The 17,154-nt window shown below is 45.4% G+C and overlaps 1 protein-coding gene across 3 annotated transcripts in view; it reads left to right on the forward strand.

Annotated features, from left to right (window-relative positions):
- sema4ba (sema domain, immunoglobulin domain (Ig), transmembrane domain (TM) and short cytoplasmic domain, (semaphorin) 4Ba) overlaps positions 1-17,154 on the forward strand; it is a 46,164-nt gene that overhangs the window by 20,985 nt on the left and 8,025 nt on the right. For all 3 annotated transcript variants that reach the window (XM_062461631.1, XM_062461630.1, XM_062461632.1), the window contains exons 2-8: positions 917-1,322; positions 11,516-11,676; positions 11,789-11,851; positions 12,427-12,525; positions 13,277-13,388; positions 13,631-13,747; positions 14,084-14,241. In XM_062461631.1, coding sequence (XP_062317615.1) covers positions 1,205-1,322; positions 11,516-11,676; positions 11,789-11,851; positions 12,427-12,525; positions 13,277-13,388; positions 13,631-13,747; positions 14,084-14,241 — 828 coding nt within the window. In that variant the 5' untranslated portion in view covers positions 917-1,204. The remainder of the gene's footprint in view (positions 1-916; positions 1,323-11,515; positions 11,677-11,788; positions 11,852-12,426; positions 12,526-13,276; positions 13,389-13,630; positions 13,748-14,083; positions 14,242-17,154) is intronic.

Below are 17,154 nucleotides of genomic sequence, written 5' to 3' on the forward strand. Positions count from 1 at the left end.
TAATAGACAGCAGACACAATCAAAAATAATTTGATGCACTGCAAGAGTATTCGAATCACGATGAACAAACACATTACCATATGTCTTCTGTCAGTAATCACTGGTGGAGGATAATGCACCAGTTCATTCCTAATACTGTACTTTTGTTATTTTGTATTTCTGCTCATTCATTCAATCATGTCACAGATTTGGTGAGTTTCCATGCCAGAATAGTGTCTCTTATATTAGCCCTCACCTGAAAGGGACAGATTTTCATTGTCCTGAACAAGATACCAACTGATGTCTCCAAGAACCATGGCCTACTCCTATTACATTAGTGACGCACCCACTAGTGACAACCTGAGGGTATCAAATTACTTTTTTATCTCACACAGTACAATGCTTGCTCTACCACAAAGCAAATGTGCCGTTTATCGTAAAGTGTGTCCTTACCATAATGATACACATTCATGATCACAAGATCACATTCGAGAGACTTTATAGTAGTAGAGCCATAGTAACCTTTGGTCGGATAGGACATATTGTGAAATGTCAGGGCAGCCTGTGTTCCTCTCTCGCTGTCAGATATGATCTAGACTAATGTGACTTTTAAGAGGACAGATGTCATGTTTGTTTCCATCGAGGGAAAGAGGACACTCTGCCCATTCACAGACGTGCAGACATGGCCACAGGCAACAAAAACAATATTGCCCACATGCTCTCATACGTACTTGTTTGTATCACGAGCCAAAATGAAACAAAAGAGCGAGGAGCACTCTGGCCTGTGACCTTGCAGCCAAAGTCTTTGTTGGAGCTGAAACGTGTATGTGTACGGAATGTTTTACCAAGAAACGTTCCACAATAAGGAGAGGAACCCTGAGAGTTAGTGTGTACTGTACACCCATATCAAACAAATTTTGTTTTTGTGTGTTTACAGATCTCGGCGGAGAGACCTAGGGTGTGTGCACCGAAGCTGATTTCACGAGGCTGGCTGTCCTGGGAGACTCATAGTGGGGTCAAAGGTCATTGTTCCTCACCTGGTGTTGTCTACCACTAGGAGGAGTTTCCTTCAACTTTCTTTCACAACAGCGCACAGGTCCCCCCCTTTCAGGGAACGCAGACCTCCAGAACGACGGGAAAATAAACACGGGAGAGACACTCTTCATGAATTCCCCAAAATCCTGAAAGGCAAACCGTGCGAGTTAGCTGGCAGCATCGAGGAGCCATGTGGACAATAAGTATGGCCTCACTCTGTGTACCGGCCCTGACGCTCCTACTGACTGCCTTTGTTCACCCAGCTGCGCCCCAACACGATGTCACTCCTCGCCTCAGCTTCTCCTACAGTAAGTGTCATCAGCTTCCTGAGTCGTTACGCTACGAGTCCTGAGGGAGATGTTTCTCCTCAGTCCTGCAAGCCGCTGTGTGCGTCATCTCTGTCAGGACCGGTCACAGTGAGAAACACCAGAATTCCTCGGAAAACAAAACAAAGACAGAGGCCTGTGTGTTTACCCTGACACCGTGCCCCCTTCACTGACCCGAGTGCTCAGATCATCCATTTACTCGAGAGTGTAAGAGAGCAGGCTCCCAGGGGCTGGTACTATAAATAAGTGTAGTAGGGGGGCTCGCCTTGGTCTTCCGGGGGCGTTAAGAGCTCTGGAGGTGCCTGGGGCTCACCCAGGGCTTTGTGGGGTACTTTAAACAAACAGTGATGTTGGATGAGGTGTTGATAAGCAGACAGACCAGAGCAGATCTCTCAGCCACTGTGTTCTCAGCAAGACAGAGGTGAAGCAGCATGTTTACGTAAGTGCAGCACTGCTGCAATGTTTCTGCCAGTCTAGTACAGCGATACTCTCGCTACGAGCGTAGGAGTGGAGTCAGGTGGCTGAGCGGTTAGGAAATTGGGCTAGTAATACGAAGGTTGCTGTTTCGATTCCTGGCTGTGCAAAATGACGTTGTGTCCTTGGGCAAGTCACTTCACCCTACTTGCCTCAGGTGTAATAAATGTAATTAAATAAATGTAAATGTACGGGCAGTCCCTCTCTGTAAGAGAATTTGTCTACAATGATTATTGATTGTTACTCAGTTCAAGGCACCGTAGCCTATGCCTTAAATTCTAAATTGTATCAACTATGTAGGCACACACATTGATGGCTTTCAGTTCCCAATGTTGGACTTCATTGATTGTATAACATTTTATCAGTCAGTGTCCCGAGAAAGTGAATGAATGTTCAGACTGGCTCTGCAAAATGAACTAGGCTACTTCAAGTACTGTAGTATGCAATTTATATTTGTCTAAACCTTAACGGCTGTAAAGCTAGCTAAATCCCGAACCATGAATTTCAGCTCCGTCAGGGTGGCTCTGTCAAGTTTCCACAGGTCAGAGGGAATTACTTTATGAACAAGGCCATTGTGCTGTTCGCTCAGGGTAACATATCACAGTCTCCACTAGCATACAGGGGTCTCTTTTGTTGTTTGCCTGTTACGGTAACACTAATGGTTAGTTGACACCGTTTACACCGTGACATCATTTGTCGGAATCATCATTTTGAATATATACATCCTCAATTTGGTTGTATTATGCAGGTGATGCAAGTGAACTTACCCTGATCTGTACCTGGATCAGTGACTCATCCTTTGGCATCATTAATAACAAACATATGAGTTTCAAGAGAAGGAGTTTGCTGAGATTTCGTTGTCAAAATATCTGCATCTGGATTAAGGCTAAGCCTCTGGTGGGTTGCCTGGTTCTGTGAGGCCAGGCAGGGATTCAAGCAGGTTAGCCAGCATGGAGGTTGGTGGGGATGGGGCTCTGCCTGTCTCAGCCTGCCTCCCCTGTGCTGGTGAGGAACTCTATAGCACCAGGTAATCTCTCTTACCTGCCAGCCTCCACAAAACATGTTTCAGACAGAGCATTTCACAATAGAACTCGCCACTCGTCTCCCAGAGAAAAGACCGACCCTTCATGCTCACACACTCGGTGTTCTGACACACACAAAGAAATTGCTTTTGGGGTGAGACAACAATCTTGGAACGCAAACATAAAGCATGTCAAACTCAACATTTCACCAGCCCACTCAGTTTTTTCAGTGAAAAGGTTGTGGGATGTAGAGAGTTTCTCCCTTGGCAGTAACCCTCTAACCTGCTGTATTGTTTTATATAGTGCCATGGATTGGAATCAATCATAAACATTGTCAGTGGAATTCGGAAATGCGGACCTATGAGCAAGTTAATGCTCATGCTCTGTCAACCTATTAGCCATCTTTTTACAATCCGAGTAGACAGTTCAGTTTAAAAGTGACTTTGCGCTCTTTGAGAGTCTTGCTAGTAACAGACCTCTGTCTCACAACATGCAGTTACCCTGTTACGATCATATAAGCATTTACAAGCTGAATGGAGCACTAAAACTAACACAAAAGTTTGGTTCCATTGACATTTAAACACATAATAGACATCAACGACCAGCACAGAACCTGAGGAGATGGAGTTAGCTGAGGCCTATAAAGTTATGGCCAATGTATAGCAGATTCCATTGTTATATAGTAGCTTCCACTGGTAGACAAGCCATTTTCCTGGTGGGGAAACCAGAGCTTGTGTGTATAATGCTGGGGAGGCAGATAGGTAGGGGCTTGACAGTTTGGCTTGGCATGGATGCATCCTCACTGGTGCGTCCGCCCCTGCCTTCCGCTGGAAGGCTGTGTCTCTCCATGTTTATTGTACTGTGATTACAAGGCGACAAGCTTGACCCACAGCTACAAGGCACTGAGGTCTGGACTGCCCCTCCCCCATCCTCCTGTCCTGGCTGGATATCTGAGCCTGCTGGCTCTCCTCCCTTTGGATCCATGAAGATGGTTAAACCGTTCCTTCATGGTGGCTCCTCCACAGCGACATTTTCCTGGACATGCCTCCTCTCTGCCCCCCCCCCCCCCCCCGTCATCGTCCTCCTCCCCTCTGCCTTAATGAAGAAGCTAATCTTCCATGAATAATGAATGGGGATTTGTGTGTGTTATGGTGTGAACATTCGTCTGGTTCTCATTACGCGCCTATCAGGACGGATCATGAGTTCAGGGAGGAGAGACTACATCTGCTTTCCCCTCCTCTTTTGTTCCCAGACTTAATGCAGACCATGCCGGAGAGCTTAGTGTGCAAGCATGCTATTTAAAGGGACACCTTTAAGCGGTTTACGTTGGCTCACTTACCTTGTTGATCTGTTCATCCCGCTCTCCAACAGCAAGCATGCAGTCACGGCACAGTTGAAGACAGAGGCCCTGCCCTCGGTTCAGATAAGAATTATCGTAATTAATTTGGTAATTAATAAGCCGCAAAGCAAGCGCATGCATCACAATGTGCTCAATCCCTGTCCTACAGGACTGCATTAAGGCCAAAATACAGTGCTTCTTACTGTATTGTAATGTGTGCGTGTGGACTGCATAGGTATGGGAGGGTTCTGGACTAGATGCTTAGGTATGCTCCACTGAACCAAAAGCCCAGTTCATAGACATAGATCTAGAGCTGTTTCATACTGCAGACAGTGTTCTTCAAAAGAACAGCATGCCATTTTGAGTGTTGTATGACAAACTTTAGACATGTTATGTTTTACCTGTGTGTCCAAAGGTCACAGCAGTATCCATCTTTTATTTGATACTGAAAAGTGAAAACGTGGATCTGGAAACTCACCAGTGTTTATGAGACCAGTGTTTTCTCCAATCCGCCAGGGAGTGGGTCATAAATCACGGTTGACAGGCCCTGTGAAAACACCCCTCATCCCATCCACGCTCTGACATCCAAGGTGTTGAGGCGATCTCCCTGCTGCCCAGCCCTAAACACAGCATGTGGTCACACAAGCCTGCCCAGAACCCCACAGGCACTCAGACCAAGGGGACTACATGAGGTCATGACATGTTAGCGATGCTCCTGCTCTGCTCTCTCTGGAGGACAGGGTCAGGGAGAGGTCCTCAAGCAAAGCCTGGTTTACAATGTGCTACACCATGTAATGGTTGAACCCAGGTCAAGATGTAGATGGAAGAACAAGAACAGCATTCCTTCGTTATGGAAATTGGTTTATATGTTACCTAGGGAAGGCTTCACTGTTGTTTACAGCTGAAATACCTCTCCTTTTCTAAATAACTTTAATTTGATTATTTCTCTTATTAAATGTGTCTCCTGTTCCCTTTAAAACCTGTTGTTGCACCTCTTGCCCTAATGAATACCCAGGGAGAATCCATTCATTGCTTTTGATGGCAGATACTTTGCTTAACTTAATAGATTCTTTATATATTCTTTAACACAGTCACCACATAATAGCAAACTGCTTTCCCAACCTCTGTTCACAAAGGTCATGTTTAGAACAGCAGGAATTCCCAGCATCACCATGGTGTCTGCGCTACCATTTGTTGCTATCATGCTAACAAGTGGGAGACCAGGCATGCAGTTCCCTAAGCAAACAGCGGGCTCACAGTTTGCCTAATGAATCTAATGGTGAATCCCTCCTCTTGGCTTGAAGTCTTAATACATTCCAGATGTCTCCGTGTCTGTCCCCCCTTTACCCTGGCCCTCTACTGTCCACAGCACTATCAGTCATCATAGTTTGTAGCTGATTAGCACTGATTAGCAAGAACAAAAAGTGGCTTAATTCATCACTGTGGTGCTGATAGATACATAAGCTGATAGAGACATAATAGAAATGAGAGATGAAATGGGAAGGGCGGAGTACATTTACATTTATTTATCCAAAGCAACTTCCAAGAGAGAGCTTTACAAAAAGTGCATAGGTCAATGATCATAAACAACGAGATAGCCCCAAACATTGCGGGTAGCCAAAACATGAAGCATACATTGTGAAAAACCAACATCTGATCCAACAAATCTTTCATAATTGCTGGTGTACTCCCGGAACAAGTGCGTCTTTAGCCTTTTCTTGAAGGTGGAGAGACAGTCAGTATCTCTGATGGAGGTGGGAAGATGATTCCACCACCCAGCCCAAGAGTAAGGGTGGGTGGGGTGCCAGTCTGGTACAGGTGGAGCAGGGATATTGAACAGCACGATGCTTTTATGATGGTGAGTTCTGTTTAGTCTGTTGTGGCTGTCCCTGTCTCACAGTATTATTGTCCTCCTGCGTCTCTCCAACCATGACTTCATCTTCCGTAGTTTAGCCTAATCTTCAATTAACCTTTCTCCCCCAACGCACGGAATAACTCTCTTAGGAGGCATAGTTACTGCATCCACAGATGCAGTACCTCCTCTTTTTCTGAATGGCTGGATTACTTTTATGTCTGTAAGATAGTTTATTTCTCAGACTTGCACACCCCTACAACATACTGACAACTCAAAAGCACAGTTACACATCTGTAACCGCTGAATAAAAATACTTGTCACCCCTTGTTATCAGATATCACAGAAATGTCAAGAAGGCCGGAGCTGGATTATCAGGTTACAGTTAAAGTGACAATAGATTTCATCACGTTTACCACCCTGTAGTAGATCTCTTCTTTGGCCACTATGGAAAGCTTGTAAGCTGTCAACTCATGACAAGGCACGGTTAGCTTACGTAGCTTAACGTGTTTGGAGTTGCGCTGCTCCACCATGTTTTCGTTGGGAAGGTGTGTATGTGTGTGTCGGGAGGGGATGTGTACACTGTGTGTGTGTGAGTGATAGGCTTTGCTCCATCTTAGATTAACATCTGCGGTGCTAGGCTGTGCCCAGGTCTGTGCAGCTGATACGCTTGTTTTGCACCGCTTACCGCTTATCCCCTTTTGTCCTGTGCGGGCTCTCGCCATGTAAGTATACTCGTGTTCCTTCTTGGAGGCAAATCTAGGCCATGTTTACTGACAGGCGGCTGGAAATGGGGCATCAGACATCCCTTAAAGATGTGCCATCAGGACACTGAAGCGCTCCCTTGATCTCAGAAGAGACATGGGATTTGTTTCCAAGTCATCTGTGGATTGATGAAGAAAGTGTTTTGTCCGTCTCTTCATTAACGGAGTGACTAAGTTCAGTTGAGTTCTGGATTGTAATAAGTATTATCAATCTGCAGATTGAGAGAGAGAACCAGACCTATAACAATAAATGACAATACAACACCAGGCTTAGGTGTCATTCATGTCTCCCTCAGCTGTGGAGGCCAGAGGACCATCTTTTATAGGGCACAATAATGTAGACATAGATAGTGACAGTCAGGCAGTAAGGACGTTACAACAGTCTCAGAGAAAGAGATTCACAGCTCCCAGCCCATGACCACTCTCAGGGCAGAGAGAGATCATGGATCATGGTGGAGCTATCCCTGTCGTCATCGCAAGAGTACTTTCTCCTGACCCCGAACATCTATTCAACCTGACAAACACAATCTACTCTTATCAATAGCCAACTCACATGAGAACACACTAACTAATATCCAATGACTAGTTCTATTGATTAGTGAATAATGTAAGTACACAGGAAATCCCAATTTCTTCCACAGTATGGACCCCACAGCTCAAGCAGTTTTAAACAGAGAGTACATGTCACTGTCACTGTGGTATGTGACACTTGGCAAGATGTCATGACGGCGTCCTTAATGAAACAGGAAGTGGTGGCTGAGTAGGAATGGAGAAGATGGGAGGAGAATGAAGGAGTGCGCTAAAGAACGTACAATAGAGGTCCGTACGCCAACTGTCAAGCCTACCGGAAATTTCTCAGCGTTCCCTGATGACTGCTCTGTTGTCGGGTAGTTTCCATTGGCCAAATGAGCCCAGTGATGGGACCCAGAGATACTTACGGTCCTTTCAGAGGCCATCAGTGTTTCCCTGTAGTTCTGGATCCCTGAGGTAAACGAAAACAACCCGTTTCTAACACAAACTTCCAACCTCCGAACACACAGCTGTGAACACTGATACAGACCACCATCAAGGATGTTGATGATTGAATCAGCCTTCCTTCGTTGAATGCCCGACAGTCCAAACTGAAGCACTTTCATCTCCAACACTGAAGGACAGATTACTTCACGTCCGCCTTTAAAGAGGATGTTCCACGACTGTAATTAACTTTGTGCCTTTTTGGACTCAGATCTGTTGGGAAATCCACTGCGACAGACTGAAGAGGGTTCCCTAAAAGCCCACAGAGTAATTAATTTCCCCCTAAATAGATTAACGAGCCAAGCAGGGTGGATACAACAATCCATTTAGCAGTGTCATTTTACAAAAATTGCATTTAATTGCATAATGACGGTAATGATCTAGCATTGCTTACAGCTGCCAGGACCAGGCCATCCCCTCACTGCTTCTTATTGTGTGTTCTCCAGAATCCCCTGTGTATCTGCGGAATGGGATCACACAGGAAGTGCTGTGAGCCACACAAGGCTTCTCTCAGTTACCCCCGGCCTGAGATCAGGGGCCTGGGAATGGCGATACGGTGAGAGGAGAACTGCTGGCACCCACAGACAGGAAAGGAGAGGTGTGATTGGCAGGTGTGATTGACAGGTGTGTTAGGCGGCGCCTCTCTCTTTCAGCAGCAGCCAGCACGTTAAAGAGGGACTGTGATGAATGTGATCCTCAGCCTGTCTGAGAAACATACTCTGGGAGCTGTGATACAGTTTAGGATGTCCCTCCGAATGAATGTTTGGAAACAAACCCTGCTCTGACAGCAGCTAAAGCAGTTGGACTGTCGTATCCAAGCTGCTCTCCTTGGCTGTTTCCTCAACGCTCCTACGGAGATCGTCAGACGACGATAAACAAAGACTTGTTACGGTTCTTAGATAGCTTGGGTCTTCACTGTGTGCTACTGTTCAATTCGGTGGCATCTATTAGCTTGATTTCCCCTGTTGGTCTTTGACATTGTGGGCCTCAATAATGTGACGTCCCCTTTGATAAGTTGTCCTTTGTGGAGCACTGTGGCAGGACACTTAATGCTCAAGCCTGTAGGGGCCAGCTGGAGGGGGAGGGGGCTCAACAAAGCGAGGGCAAACTAGTTATGATATGTTGATGCTCTCAACTTGTTACACAGTGCCCACTTTCCTGCCCTCGCTAACACCCTCCCCCTCTCTCCCTCTAACTCCAGTAGACATTTGCAGCTCTATTTTCTTTTTCCTCTTGCGTTCTCGCACTCTCTTTCTATCTGTCTCTCTCACCCTCTCTCCTGAGTGCTTCCACTTTACCAGACCAGCCTCTTCCCATTATTGGGTTGCGCCGTCATGGAAAGGCCCCCGGGCAGTCAACCTCAGACGCCCAGATGAAAATCCAGGCTGTGGTCGGTGTGGAAAGGAGCATAGGGCAAGTTCAGATCTCAGACACACAGCCCCGGAAATGCTGACATGAGAAAAAACGGTCTCTGACCTACAGAACGTTCATTCCAGTGTGGAGGTTTGCAATCCCAGAGCTCGTCTTTAATTGCTAAATCATATCCGTTTGCCAGAGGTCATTGTGGTCAGTTGGGTTTCACTGCTGTCCCATGGTGCAGTAGTACTCTTTACCAGATAACTGGAAAAAGGGAGAAAAAGGTTTAACCTTCTTGATGATTAAACAAAAATTCCCCTTCAATGTCAATTCTTTTTTTTTTTAAGAAAAGAAAGTCTTTTCCATAAAGAATTTAAATGTAGATCACTTTCACGGCTTTCCTCATATCATACATATTTCCAGAAGCATATTTGATCAATCAAATCAGTGATACTGGCTTATCTTACAGTAGTTCTTTTTTTTTCTCCTTTCAATTGAACTCTTGAACAGTGATACAGGATTTCTCTAGGACCAATAACCATTGAAAATATGTTTTAAGCCTACCTTCTTGTGGATTGTAGACAACAGGATTTTGTCAGAGACCTGTGTTCAGAGGTCTTACTGTAATGTACTCCCACAGCACAGTCCTCGCAGCCAGACACAATGTATAGACGGGAGTGATTATTGTTTACTTGAAATTATAAATGGAAAGCCTTCCACTATTTAAAACCCACACGTATCTCTTTAATGATACACAATGAACTGCCTCATGGTGTGTTCCCCAAGCGCTGATGTCTGAGCATGACAGTGGAGATAGTGAGCACTCCAGAGACTCGTCGTGTAGATTTCCTGCTCTGCGCCAATCCTTCTAAGCCCTTGTTTTGGTTCAAGCGCTAGCCTTTGTCTTTGCCTGTGTAAATCACCGTTAAATGTGCCCAAAGCTCTAAGAGGGAACGAGGAGGGGTGTGGAGGGGGAGTGGAGGTCCTCTTGTGGTTCTTAGATGGATTTCGTGGTAACAAGGCCCCCTGTTGCTGTGGTGATGCACTGCTTTTATTGTGTTTACCCAAGGGAAGTTGTTTCTGCCAACCCTCTGCCCTCTGGGATGGGGTAATGTCAGGTTAGCAGGAGAACCACACAGCCACCTGCTCAGTTTCAGTGGCGTTCACTCACTCAGAGATTGGGAATTGTCCTCTGTAGTGGTTTGGCTCATACTTAATTGATACATGGCAGGCCGGCATTTCCTTAGAACCTCAGGACTAGGCTTATGTGCATAACGTTTTCATGGCAGCATGTCCTTTTAGCTACAATATTTAGCCTGGGTTGGAATGCTGTCAAGCCCAGGCCAGCTAACAGGACATTGAGCATGGCTGCAACTGTGTGCTGAATTTAGGGCTTTGACACCAGTGTTGAAGGCTTGCAAAGAGACTCCATGATTTGTAACTGGGCTGCAGGCTAGAGTGAGGGGTTTCAAAGGGGTCTTAGTGTGGCATGAGAGAGTGGATGCTTTCTCTCTCTCTCTCTCTCTCTCTCTCTCTCTCTCTCTCTCTCTCTCTCTCTCTCTCTCTCTCTCTCTCTCTCTCTCTCTCTCTCTCTCTCTCTCTCTCTCTCCCTCCCTCTCTCTCTCTCTCTCCCTCTTCCTCTCTCTTTGCTGGCTTCTCTCTCTCAGTTTGTCTCTTTATCTCTGTTTTTCTATATCTCTTTTCTCTTTTTCTCTCTCTGTCTGCAGCCGTCAGAGGTGATGAGAGAGTGTGACTGCACTCGGGGGGTATTGTTTCTAGTACCATGCACGCACACACACACAGTTGACTGAACACACAGTTACTCCACCAGCTGCTGCCTTCGTCTGGAATTCCTGAGGCAAGATCTGAGCGATTCAACAGTATCAGCTGGAGAGCGCAAGCCCATTGCGTGTGTCACACTCTAGCTCGTCCAGTGGCCATGCAGTCACCTCGGGCACAACGGCACAGCCAAGCCAGACAGCGTGTCATTGCCATGGCAACAGACAAACAGCTTGCAGGCACTGTGCGAGTAATGACATGCTACGCCGGTGTCTCTGATTAAGAAAGAACATCTGTCTTCATGCTGCATATCATGTTTTGTGACCACACACAGACACACGCACACTGGAGCGTGCTTGCACAGGCTAGTTTGACAATCTCACACACAGACACACACTCGTGAACCAATGTATTCAGAGTTCTGCGCTGAATTTTTTATGGTTCTCTGCCATTCGGATCAGAACTTTGTCCAACTTTTTTGATGGAAATGTATGTGACACTTCGCTCTTCTTCTCTCACTGTTTTTCTCTCTCTTTCTCTCTCTCCACCTCCCTTTTTGTCTCCTTCCTTTGCAGATGCAAAGGAGAGGTCAGCCAAAAGATTCTCTTCAGATGGCGTCTTCAATTACACTTCTATCCTCCTCAGCAAGGAAGATAACATGCTCTATGTCGGAGCTAGAGAGGTTCTCTTTGCTCTCAACCTCACTGATATCGGCAGAGCCGAGCTCCAAAGGAATGTGAGTCTGCCAATGTTTCGATCCCAGTTTGATTTCAGGACTTGGAACGTTTTTTAACTGGAGAAATAAAAAGTATAATTTGAATGCGTATTATATCTTCGCTCTCCTACAGCTGACATGGAGCACGCCACAGAGCAAGAGAGATGAGTGCGGTTTCAAAGGCAAAAACCTACAAGTGAGTACAGAAGCACACTTGTGCTGAGGAACTCAACATGCAGTGTTTACACTTCCATGACCGGGCTTCCAGGGTTTTTATTTTCTTCTGCAAAACACCGAAAATAGACTCAGTGGCATCCCTTTGCCCTGAGAAGTTTCCATGGAACTAGTACATTTCCATTCAGCAGTGATGGCCTAGGTCCTTCTCAAATACTCCTGCTCCCCCTTCCTAACTTGACTCACCTGGTAATTGCAGCTCAGCTCAGTACAGTGTTGGAGGAATATCATTAAGTGACTAAACTGGATGATTAATTTATGACTAAATTGATTGTGACATAGACTGTAATCTTGATTAAGTCACTTTAGTCTTGAAGACAGCCACACAGGCACATCACGTAGCTGCCTAAAGATCCCCTAGGCTGTTTACAAGCTGTTAATTCCTGGAAGAGTAACGTGGAAATGTCTGTGGATTGCAGACCAACGAGCCAATCCACTCTATTTCTGAGTAACTCTAGATGATCCGATTGTACAAGAATGATCCAAAACCTATGAATCCTATTGATGCTTTTCTCTTTCTGTGTGTCTTTAATGCAGATTGACTGTTTCAACTACGTCAAGATCTTACTGCGGCTGAACAGCACTCATCTATACGTGTGCGGAACGTATGCCTTCAGTCCCATCTGTGTGCACATAGTGAGTGCGTTTTTGATTTTGGCAGCTGTTGCCTACGTACAGTGCAGCCCCACCAGGTCCTGCTGTTGAGAGCTCTAATTAGCCATGTGATTCCCTCTGTCAGTCAAGATGCCGCTACTTTCCTCCTGAGGCTGGATTGAGATGCGTAGGAAAGGACAGATCTGAGAGGAAGCGTGCTGTACCTTTAAAGATCTGTGCACAGATGTGGCCCCTAGGCTCTGCGGCATAACATTGATATTTCCATTTAGGAAATGTATCGACAGGCAGAGATTGCAGGCCTACGTAACAAGCGCTGTGTCCCCTCTGCTCCACTTAGATTCAGGAGACCCAACCGTGAGGCAAGAAAGAGAGTCATTTGGCAGAGCACACGCTGTCTTGTTTCTGACCCTGAATTTCAGCAGGCCTGTCCTCCTAGTTTGGAGCTGTACTATCTTATCAGCGTAAGTGAGCCTCAGCCCACACAGAGAGAAACCTACAGACCCTCCTCATTGTGGGCCGCCATCCACGTCATCAGTCCCAAATGAAACTGTAATGACAGCTACAGTAGACAAGATAGAGCAGAAACAAGGCCATCATACAAAATAGCAACAAAGGATGTGAAAACCTGAGTGGAGGGATGGCCCATCCCTCACTTGCGGTTCACCACTCAGGACACTGCTGTGGATGTGGCCATCCAGCAGCGGTCAGTGTCAGTGTTGATTATAGCCCTACGTTCCCCTCAAAGCTGTGCGTGCTTGTGTGTGTCTTTCAGAACACAGCAGACTTCTCCCTGGTACGGAGCCAGACGGGGGAGATTGTGACAGAGGACGGACGAAGCCGATGCCCTTTCAACCCAGAGTACAAGTCCACCGCCATCATGGCCGGTAGGGTCACTGTGGAGTCAGCCACTGTCAGAGAAAAAAATCCTCACGAGACATACGAACTGCAGAGTACAACTTTATGGCATGAACGTTTTTGTTTCTTTTATGCTTCCCAGAAGTACAGGGAAGAGCATCTGAGTTGTAGATAAAATGGCTTATTGTGGATAAGCTAGAGGCTGATCTTGTTGGTTGAAGTTTTGTTTATATATGTCTTACTCTTTTTTCCACCTTTTCTTGTATTGTAGAGGGTGAGCTGTACACTGGTACGGTCAGTAATTTCCAGGGGAATGAACCTATCATTTACAAGAGCCTTGGCCATGGAACCTCCCTGAAAACAGAAAACTCCTTGAACTGGCTTCAAGGTAAGGGCTCTGGCTCTGCTAAATGTCCAGACCGAACACTAGTATACATAGCAGATAAGAGGAACTTTACATTCATAAACAGTCCACCCTAAACATGTACATGCCATATCTGAAGACTTGAGCCTGCATGCAATTTGTATATATATTTTGTAACTGTCTCCAGTTAAAAATGATTGTTGTCTTTAAGTTTGTCCAGTATTTTCCAACAAGAGACAATACATTAATGCCTCTTACAGTGCATGTTCTGTGCAAATTAGTGATGGTAAATTGTGTTTGTCCCAGAACCCATAGTTGTGGGTTGACATTTAAACCCTGCTTTCTTTGTTGTCTCCTCAGACCCAGCCTTCGTGGGCTCTGCTTATATACAGGAGAGCCTGCCTAAGGGCAACCCAGTGGGCAACGACGATAAGATTTACTTCTTCTTCAGTGAAGCGGGAAAGGAGTTTGATTTCTTTGACAACACCATTGTATCGCGCATCGCTCGCGTGTGTAAGGTGAGAGACGCTTCAGTGGAGACAGACCCTCTAAAGGGGATCTTTCCCCTTGAGCAAGAGACGCTACTGCCCCTCTGTGTGTTGCGTGCGTGCGAGTATGTGTGTATGTTCGGAGGGGAATGGTAGCAGTGGCTGTGGTTGTGATACCGCGGTGTTGTGCCATCATGCTGCTGTCTAATCGGCAATCATCAACAATCATCACTCTCTGAAAGCACCAAATCTTCTAAACATCGAAATATTCCTCAAGTACCTTATTCTGATGCAGGTGCTCGAACCTGAAATGTCTGCTTCTCTGTCCTCATTGACAGCGATCTGTTGTTTAGTAATATTGTTCCAGTTATCTCCAAAAATCAGAATGTTAACTGTATCTATAGAGGCATCATGACCGTGGGGGTTTATTACAGATGTAATAGAGTCCAATCCAGAAACAGTGTGAAATACTAGTTGACAGTTTAATAGTCTGCACTCCTACCAGGCTCCATACATCCAGCAGTCAATCTCTGCTGATACTCATCCCATAACTAAGCAAATGTATTTGGTTCTTCCTTTTATGGTGTGACATATTCCATTGGCAGTGCCGCCAGAATGGAGCTGGTCTTTTCAAGTCTCCCTTTTCGAGTCTCCCAAAGCCAGTAGCACCATATCCTCCCCCATATTGCTAACAAACGTAATGAATCCACCCGAGCCCATTATCAAACTTAATTCGAAAATATTAACCATGATGAGACGTGAAGTAGAGCTATGCTTTGGGGCCAACTCTCAAGTCATTTGCATCACTGTTTTTCTTTATATTCAATTTCCTCAGCCCATACTCTCGCTAAATTCATTTAAGCAGTCTACACTTAGCAGCGCAAGGCATGTTTTGAATCTTAAGAGGCCCCATGCAATGCATTTGAATTGTGATAATTTTTCTGGCCAGGTAGGAGACAGGCACTTGGAAAAAGGTTTGTGTGCCTATATATTTCAATCTTCACAGGCTGAATGCACATTTTTAGTGTTCGAGAGGCTTAGCTGTCTTTAAGTGTTTGTCTGGACAATCTAGCTGCTTTCAGGGGGGCCAGGACAAAAGACACTCACTTTATTCTCATCTCAAATACAGGCCTGTATTCTGGGACATTCAGCTGTCAGTCACTGGGGTGGTTCAAACAGCATGTTTGCAACACAACACCACAATCTCGTGTCCCTTACATTGCTCTGTACAAGGTGCAGTCCAAATGGTGCTGGAAAATGGGAAAGGAATAACCGACTAAATTGGGAGTTTCCTTTTAAAAGCTTTTTGTGTGGCTGCCTGGTGAAATCCGAAACGGAAGCGAAGGCGTTGTCAAAAACACACAGTATTACAATAATATACTATGGCCGGTAGAAGCTTAGTGGAAGGAAGTTGAATAGCGGCTTTAACAAAAAAAACAGTTCTGTCATACCTCAGTCTGAACTTTTGTTTAGTTGAGTTCCATCCATCTCTCTCTTTCCATTTCTCCTCAGTTTCACTCTTTGTCAGTTGTATGAGATTCTGTGTTGTTTATTCAGGTGGTTAGTGGAGGCTAGGACACTACATTGAGGCCAGCCATAGAATGATAAACACAACTTTACTGCAAACAACAAAACACAACAGCAGCGTTCTCACTGATCATTCTGCTCTCTGTCTTTTCAAACTCCAGGATTAGCTTGAACTACAGTACCAGGCCTGACCTTTTTTGCAACAAGTACACCAGCCTTTCAAACAGATGCTAACATTATGAGTTAATGAATGGGGTGTTATTGTGCTTCAGTATTCAGGGGTGATGTTAGGTACACTCCCTGGGATCAAATAATAACTAGACGGAGCCAGAGGGAGCAGGGAATAAATGTTGCTCATTATCCGGCTGGGTTACAACAGCAAGTAATTGCATCTGAAACTCAACATTAGTCACATGTCATTTCCCTTTCCCATCCAGCGATGCTGTTTCCTCGGGGGTAAAGCCATGCTGGGGGGACTCTGACAAAGGCACATGGCTTTGGGTTATGTAGACTAGACTTCTAGATTTGTTTCTGTGTTTTTGTGAGCAGTTCCTATTTGAAAATGACTGTGGCCTGAATGGCTTCTGAATCTCTTCAGATCTATGTTGATGAAAACAATTGGAATAATTGCTGCACTGACTTCCAGGCTCAGTTGAATTTAAACAGATAATAGGGTCTGGCAACAGTTTTTTTCTCTCTCTCTATCTCTCTCTATCTCTCTCTCTCTCTCTCTCTCTCTCTCTCTCTCTCTCTCTCTCTCTCTCTCTCTCTCTCTCTCTCTTTCTCTCTTTCTCTCTTTCAATAGTATGTGCTCTCTCACGACTCCTAAATAGACAGCTATTCATGACAAGTGCAGAGATGAATGCATAGCTTTTTTTTCTTTCACATTTCCACACAGATGTTAGAGGGATGTAATCGTACTAAGTAGGTTTGGATGTGAGAAGTTGGACGAGCCTCTTTCTCGCTTGAACCGTGTGTGCATCTCACATAGCGAACAGCAGTGCCGTGGGCAGGGTAACGCCATGGGCACCGCTTCAGAGTGGTAGTGTCAGTGAAAAATCATTGTGTGAGAGCAGTGCCCTTTTCTCTCTTTCATTCAAAAGCATTTGGCCTCTTCAGTGCTCCCACTGTTTTTTCTCCTAGCCAGTTGTGGTGGTGGACGGTACATTGTTTTCTTGACCTAGATTTCCACCGCCTCAGGGGTTATCTATGTTAGGGGCACGAATAATTGTGTTCTGTCTGGTTTTTACTATGAGATACTAATGTTCCTCACTTAAGTCAAATTGATACATCTTGGGGAATGGTGCCAAAGGAAAGCTGAGGGAATGAAAAAATCGTTATTCCATATGTACATTACATTTTACATTTACATTTAGCAGACGCTCTTATCCAGAGCGACTTACAGTAAGTAGCCTA

The sequence above is a fragment of the Osmerus eperlanus genome, chromosome 5 (assembly GCF_963692335.1).
Source record: "Osmerus eperlanus chromosome 5, fOsmEpe2.1, whole genome shotgun sequence".
Taxonomy (NCBI): Eukaryota; Metazoa; Chordata; class Actinopteri; order Osmeriformes; family Osmeridae; genus Osmerus; species Osmerus eperlanus.